At 43.2% G+C, this 23,702-nt stretch overlaps 1 protein-coding gene across 1 annotated transcript in view; it reads left to right on the top strand.

The window, feature by feature from the left end:
• USP45 (ubiquitin specific peptidase 45) overlaps positions 1 to 23,702 on the top strand; it is a 2,087,971-nt gene that overhangs the window by 1,254,686 nt on the left and 809,583 nt on the right. The window contains exon 9 of the mRNA XM_086926622.1: positions 7,431 to 7,518. Coding sequence (XP_086782748.1) covers positions 7,431 to 7,518 — 88 coding nt within the window. The remainder of the gene's footprint in view (positions 1 to 7,430; positions 7,519 to 23,702) is intronic.

The following is a 23,702-nucleotide window of genomic DNA, read 5'->3' on the forward strand; positions in this document are numbered from 1 at the left end:
GAGAACAAGAGAAAGTATAAGGAATTCTTTTTTGGTAAAGGAGCGACTTGGCCATTAATTATTTCATGCATTATAACCATTGCCTAGGAGAGTGTAGACAAGATATGGGCTCTAGGCTAGGAATAGAACATTAACCTGGCAGCATCATTTTGTATGAGTTGAAGTCTTTTGATTAACATTTTGGGAAAGTCCAGATAACATGCATTGACTTAGTCTAAGCATGATTGGTAACTTGATTTTGAGACAAGCTAGGAACAGAAAGCTGGATTATTTTGAGAACTTTCAGGTACCAGAAGCAGATGGCTCACACGGGCAGTAACTTGAGGTTCAAAGAAAGACTAGCATCAGTAATGATCCCAGTTTATTTTTTACTGTATTCAGTAAGTGAAGTGGCAGGCTAGGGAAGTGGGACAGAGGTGGTGACCGCAATGATCAGCAGAATTTCTGGTAACAAGGACACTCGTTGTAGTGATATTAAGTTTTAAGAAATTCAATACCATTCAATACCGGACAAACAAGTGTTTTTCAGCAAAGAAAATGCGAGTCAGAAGGGCATCTGAATGTGGCGACAACTTAAATGCAGTTGAGTGTTGTCAGTGTAGATATAATATTCCGTAGCTCTTTTTTTTAAGGGCATTAGCTAGGTAGGCATATAGACAGCAAGCAAAAGAGGAGACAAACTTGATTTCAGGACTACACTCCATTTGACTGGTGCAGCATTTGAAAAAAAGGAGTAGACTATACCTGTGTGCTGACAGAAAGATTGAATCCAGCCACCAGCTTCATTGCTAATACCTGATTTCTTGGGTGAAAGAAGAATGGGTTTATCTAAGGTATCAAATGCAGCATAGAGATCCAATAGAATCAAGTTGAGGACCCTCTGCCGTTGGCTGCACACCAAAAGACGTCATGTCGTGCAGTTTCCACTATTCCGTAGGAACCGAGCATCTATGGACGTCACAAACATTGGGATGGTGCCAGACTGATTCCGAGCACCCCCGCAGGATATGTTGTCTCTTAGACTAGCTATCTCACAGTGCCACCATAAGCCCCCCTAAACCCAGGCAGGGAGCGAACAGTTCTAGCAACCACTGAACATGACAATCCTGTTCCCTCTGGAACCGTGGTGACAGACATAGAAACTTTCGCTCATACACTCATGCTAACTCTTGCTCAGAGAAATATACAAAGAATAAATAGGGGGACGCTCTTCACAAAACGTTTTTTATTCGTTTTCAAGTTTGTATTCAAACATTTCCAGTACACTGTTATGGTCTCTCTGATTATTACACAGCTAATAAAAAACACAGCTTACATATTATGGGAACCATTTATAGGAACCATTTAGTACAGTGTTGTCCTTGCGTTTTACCCCTACATAAACATATGTAAACCCCCTCTGAACCCCTTAACATAACTGTTGTACATGAATGTGTTATATTGGAGTATTAGCGCATTAACTGTGTACATTGTTCCGGTATTCGACTATATTGTAGACCACGAGAGCCGCTCTCCCTTGACTTGTTCCCTTAGAATTGGAATAAGTGCAGCGCCCTTGTGCTGGTGGGCATGCACATAATGGTAGACCCGTAGAGAGAAAGCTTACCAGTGAACCCCACATATATTTAAAGTTTCTGTAAGAATCTGTGGCAGTGCCTGCCATTCATTCCATTGTGACTGCCCGCCATAGCCTGGCATGCCATTGTGATAGTGAATGAAGAGCAAGAAGTGTCCTAACTGTCACCTTTCAAATGCTGCTACATTAATTTAACAGACTATGAACCAACCATTAAATTGATTTTGGCTTGAGGCATTTATTTGCTGTTCATTTCTATGTACTCCACATTTGAATCATGGGTCAGAAAAGTTAGACACATTTCAATCTAGAACAAATTACACTTATTTATGCCACTGGTCAAACAAAACACACACTTCGGGGTGAAATAGTGTGATGTAAAAAAAAATACATGAACAAGTGTTACAAAAAAACGCAGTATACAAACATTATGTCACCAGTCTTAATTCACAAACAAAGCAGCTACTTGGATATCCTTTAACATCCACATTGTATAACTGAGTTAAATAGCTGTTAACACGGGGAACAAAACAATCAAATCCAGTAGTGAGAGAATTAAAAAAAACATTTCCACTGGGCAGAAAAATGTAATCAAATACAACAGTCCCCGTGTTGTGTAAGGCCAACGCGTTTTGATTCCCAGGGTGGCTTATGGGATTCTCTTCAGGGCGTGGACTAGTTTATCCAAAAAATAAAGGGGGCATAAGTTGATCCTGTGAAGGGGCTCTACACTTCCAATTTACTCAAACTACAAAATAATGTTTTATAAGTACCTGATCGATTTGAGTAAGCAATTTGTGTTTTGCAGGCAAAAAGATGTAAGTTAAAATGTATCACAACCTAACATAAGGGATCCACCATCAGTCACAAGTTGATTTTCAGTGGTTTTTATTATTTTATGGCTGGAAGGAAAAAAGAAGTGGCACTTACTTGCACCAATCGGGCGATACTTCTACCAATGCAGTAGTTATGCTTGTTAGCAGTAAATGGACGCTTAATAGAGCTTTCATGTAGCGATCTATGAATGTAAATGCGCACCACGTCATTGAATTGCATACAGGGTAATATGGCACATTGTTGCTTTATAAGCTACTAGCAACACTTACTTTTGCCATGCCAGCGATGTCAGATATTTTGTTTTAGGCCATTCCGCAGCTTGTTTTGTCAGTGGTGGCTCAGATTGCTTTAAAGTTCACAAAAAAACGGACCGCATCGCGTCTCTCTGTGCACAGCAAAAAACAAGATATCTGCTTGTGTCTTGTTCTATGTGATAGTTTTTAAATGTCCCTACATTTTAAAAAAATACGTTGACTTACTTGTATTCAGCTAAGTGAGTCTTCTAGTGGTGCCTCATTCCCAGTTTCAATCACTAAATTTGACAGCTAGGACACTACTTGCTCTTAGTTTAATACAGCCCCGTCCAGCCGCCTAGGGCTAATCCCCTTGTTGCAATTACATTGTGATAGTGAAAGAATGGTTGTACGCATCCATGCCGCTGCTGTCGCCATTTTGGCAGCTCCCCAGCATAGCCCCATCACTGCTTTTGGTATTGTATTGTATTGTAATGGAACTTATAATGCGCACAGCTACCCACATGGGGTCTCGCGGCACAATTAGCGGTAGCAGTGACATGAGTCTAGCAATTATCATTGAGGGAAATTTCGTCAGGGATGGTTCAAGTTTCAATGCAGCTGGAAGAGAGTTCCACAGTTTAGGGGCCAAACAAGAGAAGGAGCGTCCGCCCATTCTTGTCAATTTGAAACGTGGAATCAAAAAGTTCCCTTGAGAAGAGGATCTGAGAAGACGGGGTGGAGAGTATAGTTGGACAAGAGACTGGAGGTAAGCTGGAGCTAACCCCTGCTTGATCTTATGCATAAAGCAAAGGGCCTTAAATTTGATTCTGCTTTCAATGCGGAGCTAGTGTAGATCTTCAAGATAGGGGGAGATGGGGGATCTCCATGGAACTTTGCAGAGAAGACGGGCGGCCGAATTCTGAACAAGCTGGAGTTTCCTCTTGGACTCCACGGTGGCTCCAAGGTAGAGCACATTACTGTAGTTCAGGCGCGAGATGACCAGAGCCTGGACTACAGTGCGCCTTGTCCAGTCCGGGAGCATCCAAAGGATTTTTCGAAGCCACCCTAGGATGGAAAAACAGGAGGCTGCCACTCTGACTACTTGGTGCCGCATAGAGAGCGAGTCATCCCGAACAAACCCAAGGTTCCGTACCTGCGCAACAGGCATGGGTAATGGGCTAATTTCTTGCGGCCAATGTTGTGGACCCCAGAGATGTTTGTGTTTGCCCAGAATGACCACCTCCGTCTTATCTCCGTTCAGTTTCAGGAGATTAGTCTGCATCCACTCCGCCACTCGGCTAAGCCCCAGTTTGAGAGCGGACAGGGCACACGACTTAGAGGGAGAGGGAGAAGATGATTTGAGTGTCGTCTGCGTATGAGTGAAGGGAAAGACCAGCGTCTTCCACAATGCTTGCCAGGGGCCTCACATAGATGTTAAAGAGCATAGGGCTCAGTGAGGACCCCTGGGGCACCCATGCGCAGACGAACGGACAGAGGAGGATGAATTGGAAGAGAAGACCTGGTATCTTAGATTGTCGTTGCGCAGCCCCAGTAGGATTCGTTTTATGTCATTTTGAATAGGGAATCCCAATATTATTTTAATTTGGGAAAGTATCTCCTCCCAGAAGGGGCGTATGTTTGAGCAATGCCACCATATATGTCTAAAGTCTCTTAGCAGTCTGCAACCTCTCCAGAACATATCCGATGTCTGGGGGAATAGTTTCTTGAGTTTTGTGGGGTAAAGATACCAATTGTACACTAATTTGTAATGTGCTTCCCTCAGTCCCATGCACTTTGAGATGTCCTGCCACAATCGTGACTAGCTAGAGTCTGGGATTTGTTCCCCAAGTACTTGTTCCCGAGTCATATGTTGTGGCTCAAATGGAGCCTGCGTTTCTAATAAATGTGCGTACAGAAAAGAGATGCAACCCCATGACCCACATCCTCTTTTTGCAAATTGTTCCAATGGGGTTAATTCTCTTGTGGCAGCCTCCCTTATGGTCTCTTGCATAACCCAGTGTTTTAGTTGAGCTTAGCGAAATAATTCCCGCATGTTTAAAGTCTTGCCTACACTGCTCAAACATTTTGATGCACCCATCTCAAAACAGATCTGTGATTGTCAAGCAGTTTCTCAGTCTCCACGCCTCATATGGCTCCAGGCGTTCTGCTGGTAGGAAGGCAGGATTAAGGTGTACGGGTGTAAAGGGGGAGGGGAAAGTTGTCAATCCCATTAGCCTACTGGTATTGTCTCATAGTTTCAATGTTGTCCGCGTAGGGGTGCTATGGTATACATTAACTGGCTGTTCACTCTTAGGCTTCCAGATTAAATCCCAGATGTATTTCCCTGCCACCTCCCTGTCCATGTGTAACCAATGTTTATCGAATTCCCATGCAGGCCATTCAGGAATCACTCGAAGTTGGGCTGCCCTATAATAGAGCCGGAAGCCTAGTAATGCCATACCGCCAGCTGATTTGGGTGTTCGCAGTAGTTTGTATGCAAGTCTTTAATATTTTTAGAACTGAAGTTATTCTTGTGTAGGATATATGTGTGTTGCAAATATCAATAGACATAAACAGACAAGTTATAATAAGGGTCGGGACAGTGAACAGAACAAAAATTCCACCATCTTGCTGAAACAACATATATATGCAAGCATATAAAATAATATAACAATCTGGCGTACTCCTACTATGCAGACCCTACGTGTCTACCCTACAAACCTACGTGTTTTGGGGTGTACGTGTATGTTTTGCCAAGAATCCCCTTATTTGATGATCCAACCCCATTACCTGGTGGGTAAGAATTTAGGACCCCATCTTGGTAACGAGCTGGACACCCCTCATGGATATATCTGTTAGCAGCAGGGCGAAAGCTTCTGAATGTAGAGATCTCTCGAAGTCAGCAGAAGTGCCTCTTTTGACTATGCCCGGAAACAGATGATTATTTATAGAAAAAGGCATCCTTCCCTCAGGTCCGAAATTGTGCTCAGGCTGCCATTGTGTGTATGTTGCAGATAGCTGTGTCGCCATATGGATGAAAATAACAACCACATTTGCGCAATGTGTAGGCAGTGTACATAATGCCAAGGCCATTCTTGCAAAGTTGATTTGTGTAAACAAGGTCACTATATCTAGAAAACCAACCCAATGTGTCACAAATGCAAATTTGTGTCAGTAGCCGATGTGTAAAATGAAGTGTACTTAAGCAAAGATCCTTGTTCATGTAAAAATTGCAATGTTTCCCTCTAGGCCTAACTGGGACACATGACAGTCTATTGCTGATAGAATCATCTTCCTGCCATGCCTAAAACTGGCCTGGAACATGTTGGGAATGTATGAGTCTTCAATAAATATTTTTTATAAAATCTTACTCAGATGGGGATATGGGAAATAGTTCAATAGTTGCCCCGTTTATTACTATCTAGATTAGGTTTCTTTAAAAGTTGCCTTACTGTGTTGGTTTTCCATGCATTGGGTACTTTGCCTTGAGAGAAGAAGGAAGTGAATAGGCTAGGCAGATCAGATATCAGGTAAGGACTTAGTAATGCCATGTTCTGGGCAGATGCCAGTCAGAGATCCTGTGGCTTTGGATGCTTGGATCACATCAAGAACTTCCTGATCACATCCAGAACAGAAATAAAATGGAAATGAGGACATCAAAGAGTCCTCTACATCAGGTGGTTTGATCAATGCCTCAGTATTTTTTTTGGCAGTCAATGTCTGACCTCATTATGACTATTTTGTCAGAAAAATAATTTGCAAAGCCGTTACTAATATTTTACGAATCGTTGAAAGACTGTGGAGTGAGAGGCATAGCTAAATCTTTAATGCCAGAAAAAATTCTTTGGATCAATTTTGAAGAGCTTGGTATGTGATTGTAACAGTAAGTACATTTAGTCAGTATGATTTTGGATTTATGTATTACGCTGTCTGCATGGTTTTTGTTAAGGCAAAAATGATCCTTCCTGATTATCGCATAGTGGGGTGGGGGGATGGGGGGGGGGTGTTACCATTTTATTTAAAAGATTATTGGAGCCAAATCTTTGATAAAAACAGCAAATCCAGATTGAGATTCGGAAAGGTGAGCTATCGTGATGTTATGTTTGCAAGCTGATCGAACATCACAGAGGAGCTCTAAAAGGGAAGGCCTTAGTGTGAAATTATTGTTATTCAGTATATATATGAGCAGCAACTATGAATGAACGGTGGCAGTGGAAGGCCCCAGCCTTTGATTTAACTAGATCTGTTGCAGTCCTCTGCTGCCTCCTACCTTTTTCCACTTTCTCCCCCATTCCTTCTCTCTGCAATCACATGGCCCCTAACTTCTTATTAAAATCCCCACTATTCTCCTCCTCCAAGTTAACAAAATCCTATCTATCGCTCTCTTTTTGTCTGTTACTGTCCTTCACCAACTCACTCTCTCTTACCCTTGACCTTCTCCACCTGCACTGCCACTACATATACAGTTTCCTATTGTGGATTACCATGTCAGTGTGCTTCAACATTTTTTGGATATTGAACTAGGACCGGGAAAGCTGAAGAGAATTATTCAAAGCTGTTATCTGTTGTTTGTTTCTCCAGATTAGTTTCTCACTTTTTTTAATTGTAATTATTTGCAAGTGTAGAGGTATTGCAGACTTTGGACATTTGTTGAGAAAAAATTTAAAGGGGTGAGTTAGTTGGAGTGTGTTATCTGTAACATATTTCTATTTTGACTAACCTACATTTGTATTTATCTTGCGATTGTTACATCTTCTTTCTTGGTGTTGGTTTTACTTTAGAGCACCCAGATTCAAAGTTTTCCAGCAGCAAGACAGTCAGGAACTTCTCCACTATTTGCTTGATGCAATGCGAATTGAGGAAACAAAGGTAAGCTGTCTTTAACTATTAATATTTTAAGTTGTCCAACAGACTCTAGCAAATGAGAAAGATGGTTTCACACTCCTTCAAAAACCTCTTCACATCTTAATACATCACGAGAATGACCAGATCCCTGCACTCTTTTCAATTCGATGGAAGATTGCAAGACTGGCCCCATCCACCCTCTCAGTTCTCGCCTGCACCAAATGGATATGAAGAGAATCAAGAGTAAGAAGGGGACAGACATAGTGACTCAGGAGGCTGGGGGTACTAGTATAACACTCCTACCTGCAGGATCCTTGTTCTCCACCTAGGAGCAAAGGCTAAGCTCACACAGAGGCAGGTCATGGGGGCGCGGTATTGGTTGTAGCAGCCTTATACTCTCAATCAAGTATCTCCCATTTAAAATTGCTCTTTTGTAGCACCTGTTTCACACACAAAATTAATATTTAGGTGCATTCACATACACACTTGCAAGCGCATTTGTATATGCCTTTTAAAAATCAAAGTCTAGTAGTTAAGTATCAATGTAAATTATAGGTGTTCTTATTACCAAACTTATTTTATCAACTTTACAAGGATGAAAACCAGAGTAGTCCACAGCGAGATTTGAACCATCGATCTTCAAGTTGACCACAGATTTGTAGAGTAGAAACATTAGTCCACTGTGCTGTCCTAACTGCTGCTTGTGCTGGTTACGTATATCAGCTGGTATGAAAGTTAAGTAGGCTAAAACAAAATCTGCAGAGATCTGTTTGTTTTCTGAGTGAGTAATGATGTTCCAATTCTGAAAGTTTTAAATCTGTAATGTTCAATTAAGTAAATTCACTCCAGCAATGCCATACCAGCTACATTTTCTGCAATAAAGGTTAGCTTTTGGAGATGTATTATGCTTTTTGACTTTTTCCTTATGGTTATACTGAGCTTTCCAGAGAGTAAACATATATCAACTTTGTTGTCCTGGGACATGCGTTGTGGGTTCAGGAATGTCATTCAAAGAAAGGAAAAGGGTAGTGAGAGTCATTTTTTTTATTTCTTCCTGAAGGGGACAATCCAATGTAACTTAGTTATACAAGATAGCAATAAAAAAGACGGGACTAACATCATTCTGGTTTAGTTTTGTTGTTTAGGAACGTTACTAAAATACTGTTTCTTCTTCCTTTTGCTTTATTTCAGTGTTGTGGTATTTGGTTTAAAGATGCAGGGGTTAGAAGCATGTATCAGGTCTTATTTAATTATTTTATAGACTGTAGAGAATCAGGAAATAACATCATATTTAGTATTTTGGCTAGGTTTGATTCTTTCACTGATAGGTAAAATGGCTAGTTTCATAGAAATCTTTCCAAATATGTACCATCACATTTACCTACAGAGAATTGGTAAAACCCCTTGATAAATCAGCCCCCTTTTCTAGCGAGTCAGTATTGATAGTAGTAATAGACCAAAACAATTTGTCACCACCCCCACCCACAATGCAGGGCACACCCTCGACCCTATCTTCGCAGGAGGTACCAACATCCACTTCAGACACACCACACAACCCCCATGGACGTATGTAAGAAATGGGGTTGCCAAATCTCCAGGGGGGGGTAGCATGGAGCAGAGCGGGTAGGCCAAACTATGGAGGACATGTGAAGCACTCACGCAGTACCCACAGACGACACACCAGGCACACCACAAAAGAGACACCGCCTCTGGTTGGAAAAAGAAGTAGTTTAGTATATCTCCAACCGGCAAGGCAAAAATGCAAAACAGTGGTAATCACAACAGGGCGCCAACTGGCGCCAGAGCCAAGTATATCAGGGGGGATTATTTACAAGGGGACAATGGGAAAAACTGTTGAGTCCATGAGTCCTTGGCTGAAATAACAAGAATGTGATTAAATTGACAGTAAACCTGGGGTCAATATGGCAGGGCCAACTCAGGCTCTAATCCTTAGTAGTAGGCTGTGATTGCAAATTACAACATTAGCATAAGTACACAACGTGCACTATAACTCCAACACGACCCCTGTAAGGGAAAAACTTCATGGCCTCACAGCACATGATCACAGCCAGGAGCACCTGTAATAAAGCAGCAAGGCTTGCTCATTAACATGGGGCATACCCTGACCATTCCTGACGCAGGACTGGATATGGCAGTAAAGATCTAGGCAGGAATAAAGTTACTTCTGCCAAAATAACACCTTTCCGTCAGCAGGAATAAGCAGTGCATTAAATGAGGACATAACATTCCTTTCACTGTAAAACATTTCATTAAATGTAAACACTTCCTCAAATGAAACCCCTTTCAGTAGTCGCAGCATTAAGTTGGAATTACTCTTCCCTGGGTCACCTTAGGGGAAACAATAACCCATGGGGCATAGGACCTTAGGCCTACGAACCTCAGCATAGGGCAAACCCTCCTCGCGACCTAGACATGCAGATTGGCAAACACACAGGGTAGCTTGCGTTATCATAGATCGCAATCAACCGGGAGCACAAGGAAATGACATGGGACATCAGGCGGTCAGCACTGACCCCAGTAACACACTTTACTGTAGGCCGGTAATCAGTCTTCCTTAACCAGGGATCACTATGTCATTAGGCCAGGATAGCCAGTTCCTTGGGACTCAGGTATTACTCTGGGATAACCTTTCAGAGACTTTGCTTTCCCCTAACCAGGGATTAATCCTGCCAACTGTCTGTCACTGGGGCTTAACTACTGTCCAGGCCCATCTCGGAGGATGATCCCAACAACGGTCTCCAGGGGGCGGGCATCGACCACATGCCCCGACACGCCCCCTATCTCCCACACAGTCTAGCCCCCACTCACCGGGCTCCGGATGTCCTGGCGGGGTCTTCCTTTGCGGTAGGGGCAGGCACCAACAATGTGCCTCGAGGCCCCTGCCGCACAGCACTTGAGTCGCGGGGCTCTCCTCAACACCTGAGAGCCCCGGGGCATCTCCTTGGGTCTGGGCGGGTCGCACAGGGCCCGCAAGGCCTCACTCAGGCCCATGCAGCACAATCGGGGCTCCCCCTTCACCACGGGAGCCCCGCACCAGCGCAACACCTTCGGCCGGCTTCCTGCTTCACCTGGGCCCCTCCTCTCTCACGGGGACCAGGGGCTAGGGGACGGCTTCTCTTCCGACGTCTTCCTCAGCGCGGGGCTCCCCTCAGCTCACTGGGACCCCGCAGCACCTCCATCGCCCCTTCCGGGCCTCCCTGTCTCTCTTCCTCCGGCCGCCCGGCCGATAGCCAATCCGCTCGCGGCCTTCAAGGTGTGCGGCCGCGAGGACCAATAGCTGCGCGGCAAGGGCGGGGCGCGGCGAATGACGCCGCGTTCCTCCCCCGTCACGTGAGGAGGATGACGGCGGCCTCAGGGCCTAACGCTCTACCCCTCGGCGGCCCTCTCCTGGTCCCAGGGGCCCCCGCAACGATGACCACAACAGCAGGGCTCTCCTCAATGTAGCGCCGGGCCGCGGCGGTGATTTCCGGCTCTGTACAACGGGCGCGAGGCAGGGCCAACACTCCCCGGGCTGCGGTGGTGAGGACGGCAGCAATAAGGGGTAGGCTCCCTTTTATTAATTAATTAGATTGCGGCAAGCGTGCCAAAATGAGGGGTAGGCTCCCGTGGCGCTATTCCCCTCACAGTTCCTTCAGGCCACACAGCCCCAGCGCTTCAAGGGATCACAGCGCTGGGGTGGAGCAGGAAAGTCCCATGCAGCACAGCGCTCAGGACAGCGCTTGGGAGGCCGATCACATCGCGATTGAAAGGCCAGCAGCACTTCACTTCTCTAGTGCTTCAAAGCTATAGCGCTTAACAGGCATCTCCTCACAGCACAGCTTCTTGGGGGTACAATCCTCCCCATACAGCGCTTCGCAGCACAGCGTCTGGCAGGCACATCTCACAGGAGGCGAACAGTTCCACAGCCAGCTCCAGCGGCACACTCCTCACCTCCGGGGGGGGGGGTTCCAGTCCACAGCACTCCTCCCCTTCTGAACGCTTCTCTCGCGCAGCGCTAGCGTGGTTCAAGGTTGCAATAGTGACAGGGACCTAGGTGGGCCCTCCTTCTTCAGGGGCCCAGGGGATAGCAGAGGGGGGGGTGAGGGGGGGTTAGGGGTGCAGGGCCCAGCTCACAGCACATGTGGTGGTAACACCTCGCAGCAGGTCCCCTCACGTTCCTGTCCCAGCTCTGTGTGACTGCATGGTGGCACTTCCCCTTTACTTATACCCTCCTCCCAGGCAGTGCCAGAACCTTCTAGAATGTTGGCAAAGCTGGCCTAAACTGGCTCATGGGGAGAGGTTGAGCACTCTGGGTGCTAGGCTTTCCCTCCAAAAGCTAGGGGTGACTGGGTACCTAACGACTAGACTGCTAACCTCCCGCAGTCAGGTGGCACCACATAGCCTGGGCAACCATTTTAAAAACACAGCATTTCACCAGGGTACATTTCACACAATGGGGGAAATTTACAAGTGCTCGCACCATTACATGACATTCCATATTAACATGGTGTCTCACACCACACATGGTCTATACAGGTTTATTACCATGGGGGAGACATTTCAAATTAGGGGGGCAAAAGCAAAACATTTCGGGAGAAAGGCCAAGTCCAACAACGTACCACCCCTGTGTACAATTCCACTTCGACAAACCAATGACGCCCAAGCCTACACCTGGCCCTCCACAAAGAAACTGGACCAAGATCTCCGAGGAGCAGCTCAACTCCGCCCTCAACCGCAATGCCCCCATCACCTCCACCAACGCCAACCTCGCAGCCAAAGAACTCCACAGATGGATCTCCAACTGCGCAGACGAGCTTGCACTCCTACATAACCCAGACAGGCAGCGCCCCAGGAAGGCCACCTGGTTCACCGACGACCTCCAAGAATCCAGACAGCCGTGCAGCCCTCTAGAAGAACTGGAGACACAGCAAATCCTCAGAAGACTGCACCACCTACAATAATGCTATGAAAGGACCTTCATCCAGACCAAGATCTTCGCCAACTCCAGCAACTCCAAGGAACTATTCAGCATCATCCAGGAATTCACCAAACCCCCCAGCGAAACCACGGACATCAGCCGCTCCCAGGACCTCTGCAACAAGCTTGGCTCCTACTTCCACCTGAAGTTCAAGGGCCTCTACGACAACTTCATCAACCAGACACCTGACTCCAAAACCACTCCTTCCTCCAGCAACGCCAGCCAGTCCACCATCGTATCCTGGACCCCAATCACCACCGAAGACACCACAACGACCATGAAAGGCATCTACTCAGGAGCCCCCATGGACTGCTGCCCCCCGCACATCTACCACAGAGCTGCCGCCATCGCTTCTGAACTACGATGCACCATCAACAATACCTTCGAAACCGGCATCTTTCCCGATGACTGGAAATGCGCAGAAGTCAGATCCCTACTCAAGAAGCCTTCAGCAGACCCCACAGACCTAAAAAACTACGACCCATCTCCCTCCTCCCTTTCATGGCCAAAGACACAGAGAAGACCGTCAACATCCAGCTATAAAATACATTGAAGAAAACTCCATTCTTGACCCTTCCAAAACCGGATTCAGCAGCAACCACTGCACAGAAACCGCTCTACTTGCCGCCACAGACGACATCCACACCCTCCTCGATCAAGAATACACCACAGTCCTGATCGTCTTAGACCTCTCTGCTGCCTTCGACACTGTCACCCAGCGCACACTCACTGCCAAACTCCACGAAGCCGGCATTCAGGGAACAGCCCTCGAATGGCTACGCTCCTTCCTCACCAGAAGAACCCAAAAAATAAGACTTGCTCGTTTCCTCTCCGAACCCTAGGAAATCAACTTCGGAGTACTACAAGAATAGTCGCTCAGCCCCACTCTCTTTAACATCTTCATGGCCCCCCTCGCCGCCATCCTCAGAAAGAATGCACTGAGCATAGTATCCTACGTACGCCGATGACACACAGCTCATCGTCTCCTTTACCAAGGACCCTGTTGCCACCAGAATCCACTTCCAGGAGGGAATGAAAGATGTTGCTTCCTGGATGAGCAGCAGCTGCATGAAGCTCAAATTGGAGAAGACTGAGGTCCTCGTCCTCAGACCCTCCCCCTCTGCATGGGACAACTCCTCGTGGCCCACTGCACTCAGCAGCCCCACGGACCACGCGGAAAGCTGGGCATCATACTTGACTCCTCCCTCTCCGTGACCTGGCAGGTCACTGCTGTCGCCTCTACCTGCTTCAACACCCACTGCATCCTCCGAAAGACCTTCAAATGGATCCCCCCCAAATCAAGGTAGACCATCACCCACGCACTCATAACCAGCTGGACTACGGAAATGCCCTCTACGCCGGCATCAACAAGTCTCTACCCTGCAAACTTCAGACCGTACAAAACACTGCAGCGAGGCTCGTCCTCAACATGAACACATCACCCAGCACCTGCGCAACCTCCACTGGCCCCCCGTTTAGAAAAGAGTAACCTTCAAGATACTCACCCACGCCAACAAATGCCTCCACTACAACCCCAATACCTCAACAGAATCTGCTTCCACACACCCAAGAGGAGCCTTTGTTCCGCCAACCTCACCGAAACCTAGCACATCCACAGAGCAAGAACGGGCGGATGAACCTTCTTCTACATCACGGCCAAAATCTGGAACAACCTCAAGACCTGGCTCTTTGACTGACTGGAGATGAATCTTTTCCCCCTGCCCCCCATGCCTTTAGACACTCGCGGGTGAGTAGTGCGTTTATAAATTCCCTGGTTGATTGATTGAGGTAAATTGCCAAACACCCCAGGCTTTAAACATTCAATGCAAGGTGTAGTGACAGGTATATGTGAAAAGAGTGCTATCACTAAGCATCTGGGATAGCGGTGAAACATGACACCATACTTTTAGAATACATGGAACACAGTGTCACTTGGAATGTTGCTGCAAAATGTTTTTACCAAGTTTAACAAGGATTGAAGTGATATTGTTTGCATTTGCAGTGATTCAGCTAGGTTTATAAAATAAGTTGTGTGATGACCTGTCAAAATCGATACCTGGGCTGAAGTGCTTCCATGTAAGAGATCATTGCCACTTGTTAGATGGTATGCTGAAAGCATATTTACAATCTTCAGAGTTAATGAATAATGCTATTGACTCTTTAGTCCATTCTCGTGCACTGTTTTGCTATCCCTGGGAACTAAAACGCAAATATTTCTAATTTTATGCTTTATGTGGCATTAAACAAAGAGTCATTTCAAGTGTGTCATTTTGCTGGTGGTTCTAAGTCATAGAGGCTGTGAATGCTATATTATCCACGTGGCACTGTTTACAGAATTTTTGCTGAGTGATGATGCCAAAGGCAAGAAATGTGAGGATCGTTGGTTGCATATTGATAGTGATGTGAAAAAAGTACTTTACTGGATTCTTGAATTTTTACAGGAAAACATGACTGCTGTAGTGGACATGATCAAAAACTTTCAAGCAATAATAAAAGCAAAACGTTACATAAACACCATAAAAACAATGTTTCTGTTGTTTATAATGGCACAAAAATGTGGATCTGTTGATAAACACTGTTTTTTAAGGTATTGAAATCACTTGAAAATATTGAAAACCCCCCACCAAAATGTATCAAAAATAGAAACGGGAAAGCCTACCATGGGACAGCCATTTTGAAATATGCTGTGACAATTATGAGCTGAAAGGCAAGATTTCAGAGTGTGGATGAGGGTGCAGTAGTCAACAGTGTTGAAGGCTATGGTACTGTGATAGATCTCCTTTAGATAGTACTTTGTTTTCTCCATTTTGCAGACCATGTGGGACTGTGATAGTGCAATGACTCGAGACACAACTTCTTCAAACTACAAGTCCAAGGGGAGCACAAAGAACTACTATAGCAGTGATGAACTCATCAAGGTAGATGAAGATCTCTCTATGAAGGAGCAAACACTCCTTCAGTTACTTAATGCTCTCCATGAAAAATGAGAAAAAGTCCAATAAAGTAGGAGCTGAGAATTATGCAGTGGAGAAAAAGGGGCCTAATTAAGTATGTGCTCAAAATGTAATGGGATACAACAGTGTTGTCTGACACTATTCAGAAATTGGGTACCCACAGTCGATCTACAGAGGTTCATCTGGGACAAAACTGCAAGATGCTAAGGGTATTCCGAGGGGCTTCCAGCTCAAAGAGATTCTCTCAATGGTAAATGAGAGGTCACTGGTTTGACCTTTAGAGATAGTCTTGAGAGAATTGGACTGGTAGGCTCATGAAAAAAACTGTAAGATGCGTAGGGTGTATAGGTTACCAGTAACAAGAGAGAAGAGTGTGCCAATGCAGTATTTGTTATCCTGGGCTCTCAGGAACCTTGAGAGACCACACTGTAAGCAGAAGTATGTGCAAAAACTGTGGTGTTCACAACCATGTTCCCATTTTTTAGGTTTAGATTGGCTAGTGCATGTGCTGCTCTGCGAGGTATGCTGTATTGAGGTATGGAATAAAAGCTCCGCCCATTTCCTGCCCATCTGTTCAATTGGCTCCTGTTACAGTCCTTTCATTGCTTTTCATTCATGAATAGGCTTACTGGTTCCTCCTTGGGACTGCCTTGTCAGCATTTGTAACCTACCTTAAGGATTTGACTTTTTACTTTTGGTGTTACACAGCCTGCTTTATCTAGTCAGTGTGCACTATTTTCTTTAATGGGGTTCCCCTATTCCACCCACGATTTCATAGCCTACTGCCCTCTTTTACATTGTTATAATTAAAGTATTTCTTTTTTAATTTGTAGCGCGGTCCGCTTTCTCTTTATCAGCTGCACTTATTTAACTGACAATGCGGTCCGCTTTCACTTTGGCGACCGCGCTTCTTTATTTAATTAATTTGCAGTGCGGTCCGCTTTCACTTTGGCGACCGTGCTTCTTTAATTAATTTGTAGTGCGGTCTGCTTACACTTTAGTGGCGCACTACAGAAACTAGCTTTAAATATATATATATATATATATATATATATATATATATATATATATATATATTTGTTTTTTTAAGTGAAAGCGCCCCTACCGCGCTTTCACTTCAATGTTGGCCGCGCCCCTTTCTTTAGGCGCTGCTCACTGTAACCTGAACAATGCCTTTTATATATGTGTTGCTTTTAAAAACACATAAATAAAAGGCATTGTCATTTACAATGCCAATAGCTTAAACTCTCGTAAATGCCAGACCTATTGTATTGAAAATGCTTTTCCCTGATACTGCTTAGACACCATTGTGGGGAAACAGTAAATTTTGTAAGGATTTACAGGCACATGCATCAAGGTAGGATTTTGCGAGTCCTTAATTGCGTTAATTAAGGAATCTCAATTAAGGACTCGCAAAAGACTATGCATGTAGGAATCACTATAAAAATAGCTATTCCTACACATTCCTTATTTGCGACTCACAAATTGCGACTTTTAAAATAAGGAATGGCTTCCCATCCTATGGGCCTACAGGCCCATAGGAATGAATGGAAAATTGCATGCACAATTTGCGAGTACCAATAGGTCCTCGCGAATTGCGCATGCAATTTCAGGGTGCAAGGGTGTCAAGAGGACACCCTGTTGCACCCCCCTGAAATTGATCTGTGCACATATGTTGTGCACACACATGCCCTAAGGGCATGTGGGTGCGCAACATGAAACTTTGAATAATGCACTTTTACCATGAAGTTTAACTACATGGTAATTTACAACCCCTATTAGCGAAATCTCTATTCTCAAGTAGTTCTTGCATTGCATTTAAGGAATCGCAAATTGCGATTCCTTATATGCAATCCCACTTTGAAAACTCGTAAATAATTGCAAATTTTTAAAGTGTGAGTGGCAAGTTGTTTCATGCATAGCAAAAGCTAATTTTGCGATCGCAAACGGGCAATTTTTGCGATTCGCACCTTTTGCCATCGCAAATAGCTTTGATGCATGTGCCTGTAAATAACCAGAGGCGTAGAGGTGTCCGTAGTATTTACTGTACAGCCAAGAGGGACACATATAAGGGTACGAAATTTGCTTTTTCACAAAGTAATGCACCTAAAGATTTTTAATAGCATTTTTAGTGAAGAATGGATGAGGGGGTCCGAGATGCAGTTGTATAGGCTTTTGGGACTTCTGCCTCAGTGGGCAGGTGGGGTAGATAATCCGGTCTTATGTGGTTGGGGTGGTGTTTAAAGTAGGAGAGGAGCACAGTTTTAAGAGTCTCATGCATGGCCACATTTTCTCTATTGTCCTCTGTCACTCCGTTATCCTTTTCCTTTTAAGTTCCTTTTAGCCTTAGTTTTTGATCCAGCGAACTGACTTTCGTAATGTTTTTGTCAAAGGAAGTTAGCTACAAAGTGACCTCCTAAAGGGAGTATGTTTGTGACTTATTTTGGCTACAGTGTGATCCAGCGTCACTATAGAAATTCTGTCTCTTTATAAACACCAATCTCTACCTGATACTCACCATACTAATCAAACTAAGGCCCATTAAACAGAGACAGAAAAGTGAACAACTGAATCATGTGGCCTAATTAATCACACTATCAAAACTAAATATGTACATTATATACAACTGCAGTATAACATTTTATTCATAGATAATCAAGAAATCATTTAATTAGACCACTATGGTCAATGAATCAGCTAATGGTAACGACTAAAATAATCAAGACCAGCTTGACGTTTTAAGTCTTTTATTTTTAAAGTTTCAAAATTTCGGTTTCAAAATCTTTATTAGCTCATTTATTAATTTCAAATGATTTAATTAAATTAGTATTAACCATTAGTTTATTCGGCACAAAAGGTCTGGCACTTCAAAATTGCACAAAATTAAAGAATTAAAATCAACATCAACCCTAATTCCCTATGTTAAGCTTTCTGACCTGGAAAAGAAAAACATTTAATATGCAATCAATATCCTTACGTGTCCAAGGGAAAATCCGACAGCACTTCGCCCTCAGGAACAGTCAGCCCCGCTCCCCTCAATGGGCTAAGTTTTTATACTTTTTCTAACTCACTAATCTAGCTAAACGATATATTTATATTAGTTTTCAGCACCCTGATTGGTTGCTGTCTGTCAGACCACCAAAAGGCCACCGCTTCCAAGTTTCAAAACGTCACTGTCTTTGTCCATTGACATGAAGCGACACCGGCTTCCGAAAGAATGATACAGTATCCAAAGTTATTTCACTGTTTCCTCCATAGCTCAGCCAAACCATCCCTTGTCACTTCCTTGGCCTTGTAGAAAAAACATCCAGAGCACATTAAGCACAAGTCTCTTTGTTAAGGCTTCAGTTTATTTCAAAGAATAGTTTTTTGTGGAAAAGCTTCAACATGGCTGTGCTTGGCACTGCTCACATACAGGCTAACCATCATTTTCCAGAACAAGGCCTCAAACCTTTCTCTCGGGCTAGTATGCAAACAAACACAAAAGAATAATTAATACAAGAAAAAAAGTCGTTCTGTTATCCAACCTCTATTACTAATATTATACCATTAGTACAAGTCACCTAGCAGAAGCACATTAAAAGCAGCACATTTATAATTTACCTTTCTTCATAAAATCCAGCATAAATCTGAAACGATAAAAAGAAATACAAACACAACATAGATAACAAGACAACATAGACAATAGCACATATAAATTAAGCACATGCCATCAATAAATCAGCCGCATTAATGTTGACAAAGACAATAGATCAAACAAAACAACATTAGTAATGTATTATTAAACGCACCAGCAAATGCAACAAGAGCACATTTATCATTAAACCCGCGTGTAATGCAATGATGATCTTTTAATCTAAATTGATTTAATACAACAAACATGCAATAACTCATTAATATATTAGTTCATATTACAAGGGATTAACTTCACGAGCCAGAATAAAATTATTTCTGAAACTCGCTCCATCAACTCCCTCATCTGGTGATTTCAAAATCACCAAACAACACCCAAAATTTAGAAAATTTTGAACCCAATTTAGAGACGTCACATTTTGAGTTCTTTCAGTATTAGTCTCCCTAAACCCCTGTTTCTGCTGTTTGCTCAACACTTTCAAACTGAGCCCTTCGCATCTCTTCTAACTCATATTCCTTCTCTTGTTCCTTTCTGAGTTTGTAAATCCTCCTCTTTTCTTTCTGATGCTTCTTTCTCTTGTGAATCATGCAACAAATGTTTAGCAGCAATATCACCATAATGATGACAATTGCTGGATAGAGCACTTTGCCGATGATTGAACCACCAATCTCTGAAAACCATTCTTTAATTGCCTCAATCCTTTTGCCTATTCGTTCAGTGAAATTTTCTTCCTCCAGGGGTTCTATCTCCTCATGAAATTCCGTTATATTTTTAATAAGCGACTCTATATTCCGACTCTTGTCAGGAATATATGTACAACAATGCTGGACATGTAAAACCGCAAAGACTCCTCCCTCTTTTGCAAGGAGAATGTCTAAAACCGACAGCTGATGCAACAGACCCGAACAACTATCGACCAGTGACCAACATCCCTCTACTGGCCAAACTCATAGAGAAATGCGTGCAGGGCCAACTAAGTCAACATATCGCTAAATTCTCGCTACTTGACGATTGCCAATCAGGATTCAGAACAGGACACAGTACTGAAACTGCGATCCTGCATATTGTCGATGACGCCCTACAAGCCCTAGACCGAAATCAAACATGCCTACTGATCCTCCTAGACCTGTCATCAGCATTTGACACGGTAAAGCACGAAGTGCTAATGACCAGGCTACAAGACAGGATGGGTTTGTCCGGAAACGTGCTGAAATGGTTCAATTCCTTCCTACAGAACAGGACTCAGCGATTCCTGGTTAATCAAGCAATCTCTTCCCCGAGCCCCAATGCAATCGGGGTCCCACAAGGCTCAACGTTATCCCCAGATCTATTCAACTTGTATGTAGAACCTCTCACGGAGATTCTTCAAAAATCACAGATATCCTATCATATGTATGCAGACGACACGCAATTATACATAAAGATCGCCTCCCTTGAGGACATTGACCTAATGAACAAGACACTAAAGAGAGCTTTGCGATGGTTAACAATGAACCATCTGAAACTAAACGCCCAGAAAACAGAATTCCTGCTAATTTCACCGACAAGGAGCCAATCTGAAGTTAAGGAATGGACTAAATTGGTGACGGCGCTAAATTGCACCCCGACCCTAGTTAACTCAGCCAAATCACTAGGAATTACGCTAGATAAAAACCTCGACATGAAAGACCATATTAATTCAATGGCCAAGAGCGCCCGCTTCCACTTGAATTACTTAAGAAAACTGAAACCCTTTATCTCAGAGACGGATCTAAAACTGGCTATCCAATCACTAGTTATCTCGAGGATCGAATACGGCTGCACCACATTAGCTGGCCTACCGAAAACATCCACAGCACCACTAAAAGCCTGCCTCAACGCAGCGGCAAGACTCATTACGGGAACGAAGAAATTTGATCATATATCTCTTCACCTGAAAGCACTAAACTGGCTACCTTACGAGGCCAGAATTCAAATGAAGATGGCCTGTATTACACATTAAGCGGTTCACTACAACACGCCTAGATACCTAGCCAAGAAACTTAAGCTATCAGGAGGTAACAGAACAACTAGAAGCGCAAAAGAGTTGCTATTGCGACCAGCCTTTTTCCACAAGATAAAGACCTACAACCGAGCATTCTCTGGAGCTGCCCCCAGAATCTGGAACTCACTCCCGCCAAACATCAGGAAGATTCAAAATACAGTAACATTCAAACGAGAACTTAAGAGCCACTTGATGAGTAAATACCCTACATAGAGAAACCTACGGATTACTGAGATGATCATTTACGCCAACAGAGGATTGTCCTCTTCATGAAAATGGGAAGATCAATACCTGACAATTGACTGTTGCCATGTTCAAGCCGAGGCTAGACACATTACTGCTACCTCATATACTTGTGAACTTATAACTATATCTCACAGACAAAACTATATAACCTCTACCTCACTTTATTCATTTATCCATATTATCCTTGATATGCACTGGAATGCCATATAACCCTACCTCACCGAGCTTGGTTTGATACCATGACACAAGCCAAGCCTTGCTCGCCATCTAATGCTAATTGCACAGACATTAGGAATTTATATATCTAATCACGTCCATACATTATATTGCCTTCTACCTCATATCTATTTTGTTGTTATTACTGCTATTATAATGTCTATATGTTATTCTTTCCTTGTTAAGCGCTCTGATACCCACGGGTCTTGTCCGCGCCATACAAAACACTATAAATAAATAAATAAATAAATAAATAAATAAGACGATTCTGCATAACCATGCTCCTGGTAGCAACAAGTTCTGTGTTGACTAATTGAAAACCACTTGCTGTATCTGTTGACAATCTGTCTACAATTGTGGAAACTTTGATTGAATTCATGGTGATTCCTACCATAGGAATGACAGCACCAAAGATGTCTCCCAAGACTTCTGTAAAACGTTCTCTTTTGTACCTATTCAGGTGTTCTCCAAATTCAAAGGTACCCTTTTCATTTCTGTCAACATGGACATTTTTTGGAAAAACTAATCCAAGATAGCAAGTCCCATACCAATGGTCCGGGAGGCTAAAATATGCCTTATTACCACAAATAAAATAAATTCCAGGAAAAATTGGATCTTTACCACTTTTAAATCCCCATCCCCCAATGATACGATAAGTATCTTCACATTGACTAGCACCTACAAAAAAGTTATCATAAAGTGTGTTATCTCTTCTGATGCAAAATTTACCACTAACTGGTTCATCTATATGAATAGCTGCATTTGTGTTAACACCATTAAGCTTACCGTCCTCCATTTGCCAGAACTTAGACTTGGCATGTTTAAGCACCTCATTCCTTTTGTAAACAGCCCTTCTCTCCTCAACCATATTCAGGAAAGTCTTTTCTTCTGCTCTCATTTTGCATGTTAGATTATTTCTATAAGCATATTCATAATTAAGTTCATTAGTTACTAAAAAGAATTCCCTCATCTGTTTCGCAGGCTTAACTTTATTTAAGCTATTTACAACTTTGAGGTTTGCAAAAACCTCATCAAAGTCTGAGTGATAATACTCCAAACGACCAGTTTGATAAAACAGGCTAGCAATTACACTGCAAGTGATGCCATAAATGAGAGGTAACATGTTATAAGTAACCCCCTCCAAGACAGAAGCAGGCAGCTTCACACAGACATAGCAATCCTTTACATTCATTACTTTTAACATATTCAGACAGAAGCCTAGAAATGAATTGCTAGAAAAATCTCCAACAGATCTATCTTGATGGATCTCTGGATTATGCTCAATAACTCTGCCAGACTTGCCAGCATGTTTTTCTTGTTTAGTCTCTACTTTACTTGTTATATTAGTCTTAAGCTTCTGTTTATCAATACCAAAAGGATATACTACAGCTAAAATTAACCAAACCAGTATTAAGAGAACCACACAAATTGAAGACATTTTGCAACATCTTTTCAAAATAGAACACCTTGAAGTATCTGAACTAGGCATTTTAAAATGAATAAACCAAACAAAAAAATTTAAAATAAGTAATGACCTATAAAACTAAAAACTAAGTATCCCCCCTTTGAAATATATATTTTTTTTAAAAACCCTATAACAGCTTTTCTTCGACCTTGCGTCACAGAATAACATTATTTCTGAAACTCGCTCCATCAAGTGCAATGCTAATGCAAGGTATCGATAATCAACGTTAGAAATGTTGAGGCTGAGAGGATGGTATCAGGCATGTGGATACAACTGCCCAGCATTCTGTGGATATCAGAAGGACGCAAGTTGCTCTGAAAAGTCAAAGACAAAAAAGGGCATCTGTAGGGTTGGTCACATGAACAATGTGTGCTTTTGAGGCCTTCCTAGGTGATGGAGGAGTTCTGGAGACGTTCATTCACACACTGTATAATAATCCAAATGCTGTTAAACAGAGGTAAGGTTTTAGCGTAAGTAGAATTCTTACTTAGAAGCAGCTTCTCAGCGTGCCGTCCAAAATGACCATGGATTTCTTCAAAGATACTGGGGTAAGGTTACAATCGTTTCCAAGGTCATGAAACAGGATAAACAGGCCTATAGTGGCAACCAGTTCTCATTTTGTCCTGAGGTTAGTGGTGAAACACACACCATCAAAATGTCTTCCATTAAGGTAAATGTTCATTAGAAGAGAG

This window comes from Lissotriton vulgaris, chromosome 6 (assembly GCF_964263255.1).
Source record: "Lissotriton vulgaris chromosome 6, aLisVul1.2, whole genome shotgun sequence".
In the NCBI taxonomy this organism is placed as follows: Eukaryota; Metazoa; Chordata; class Amphibia; order Caudata; family Salamandridae; genus Lissotriton; species Lissotriton vulgaris.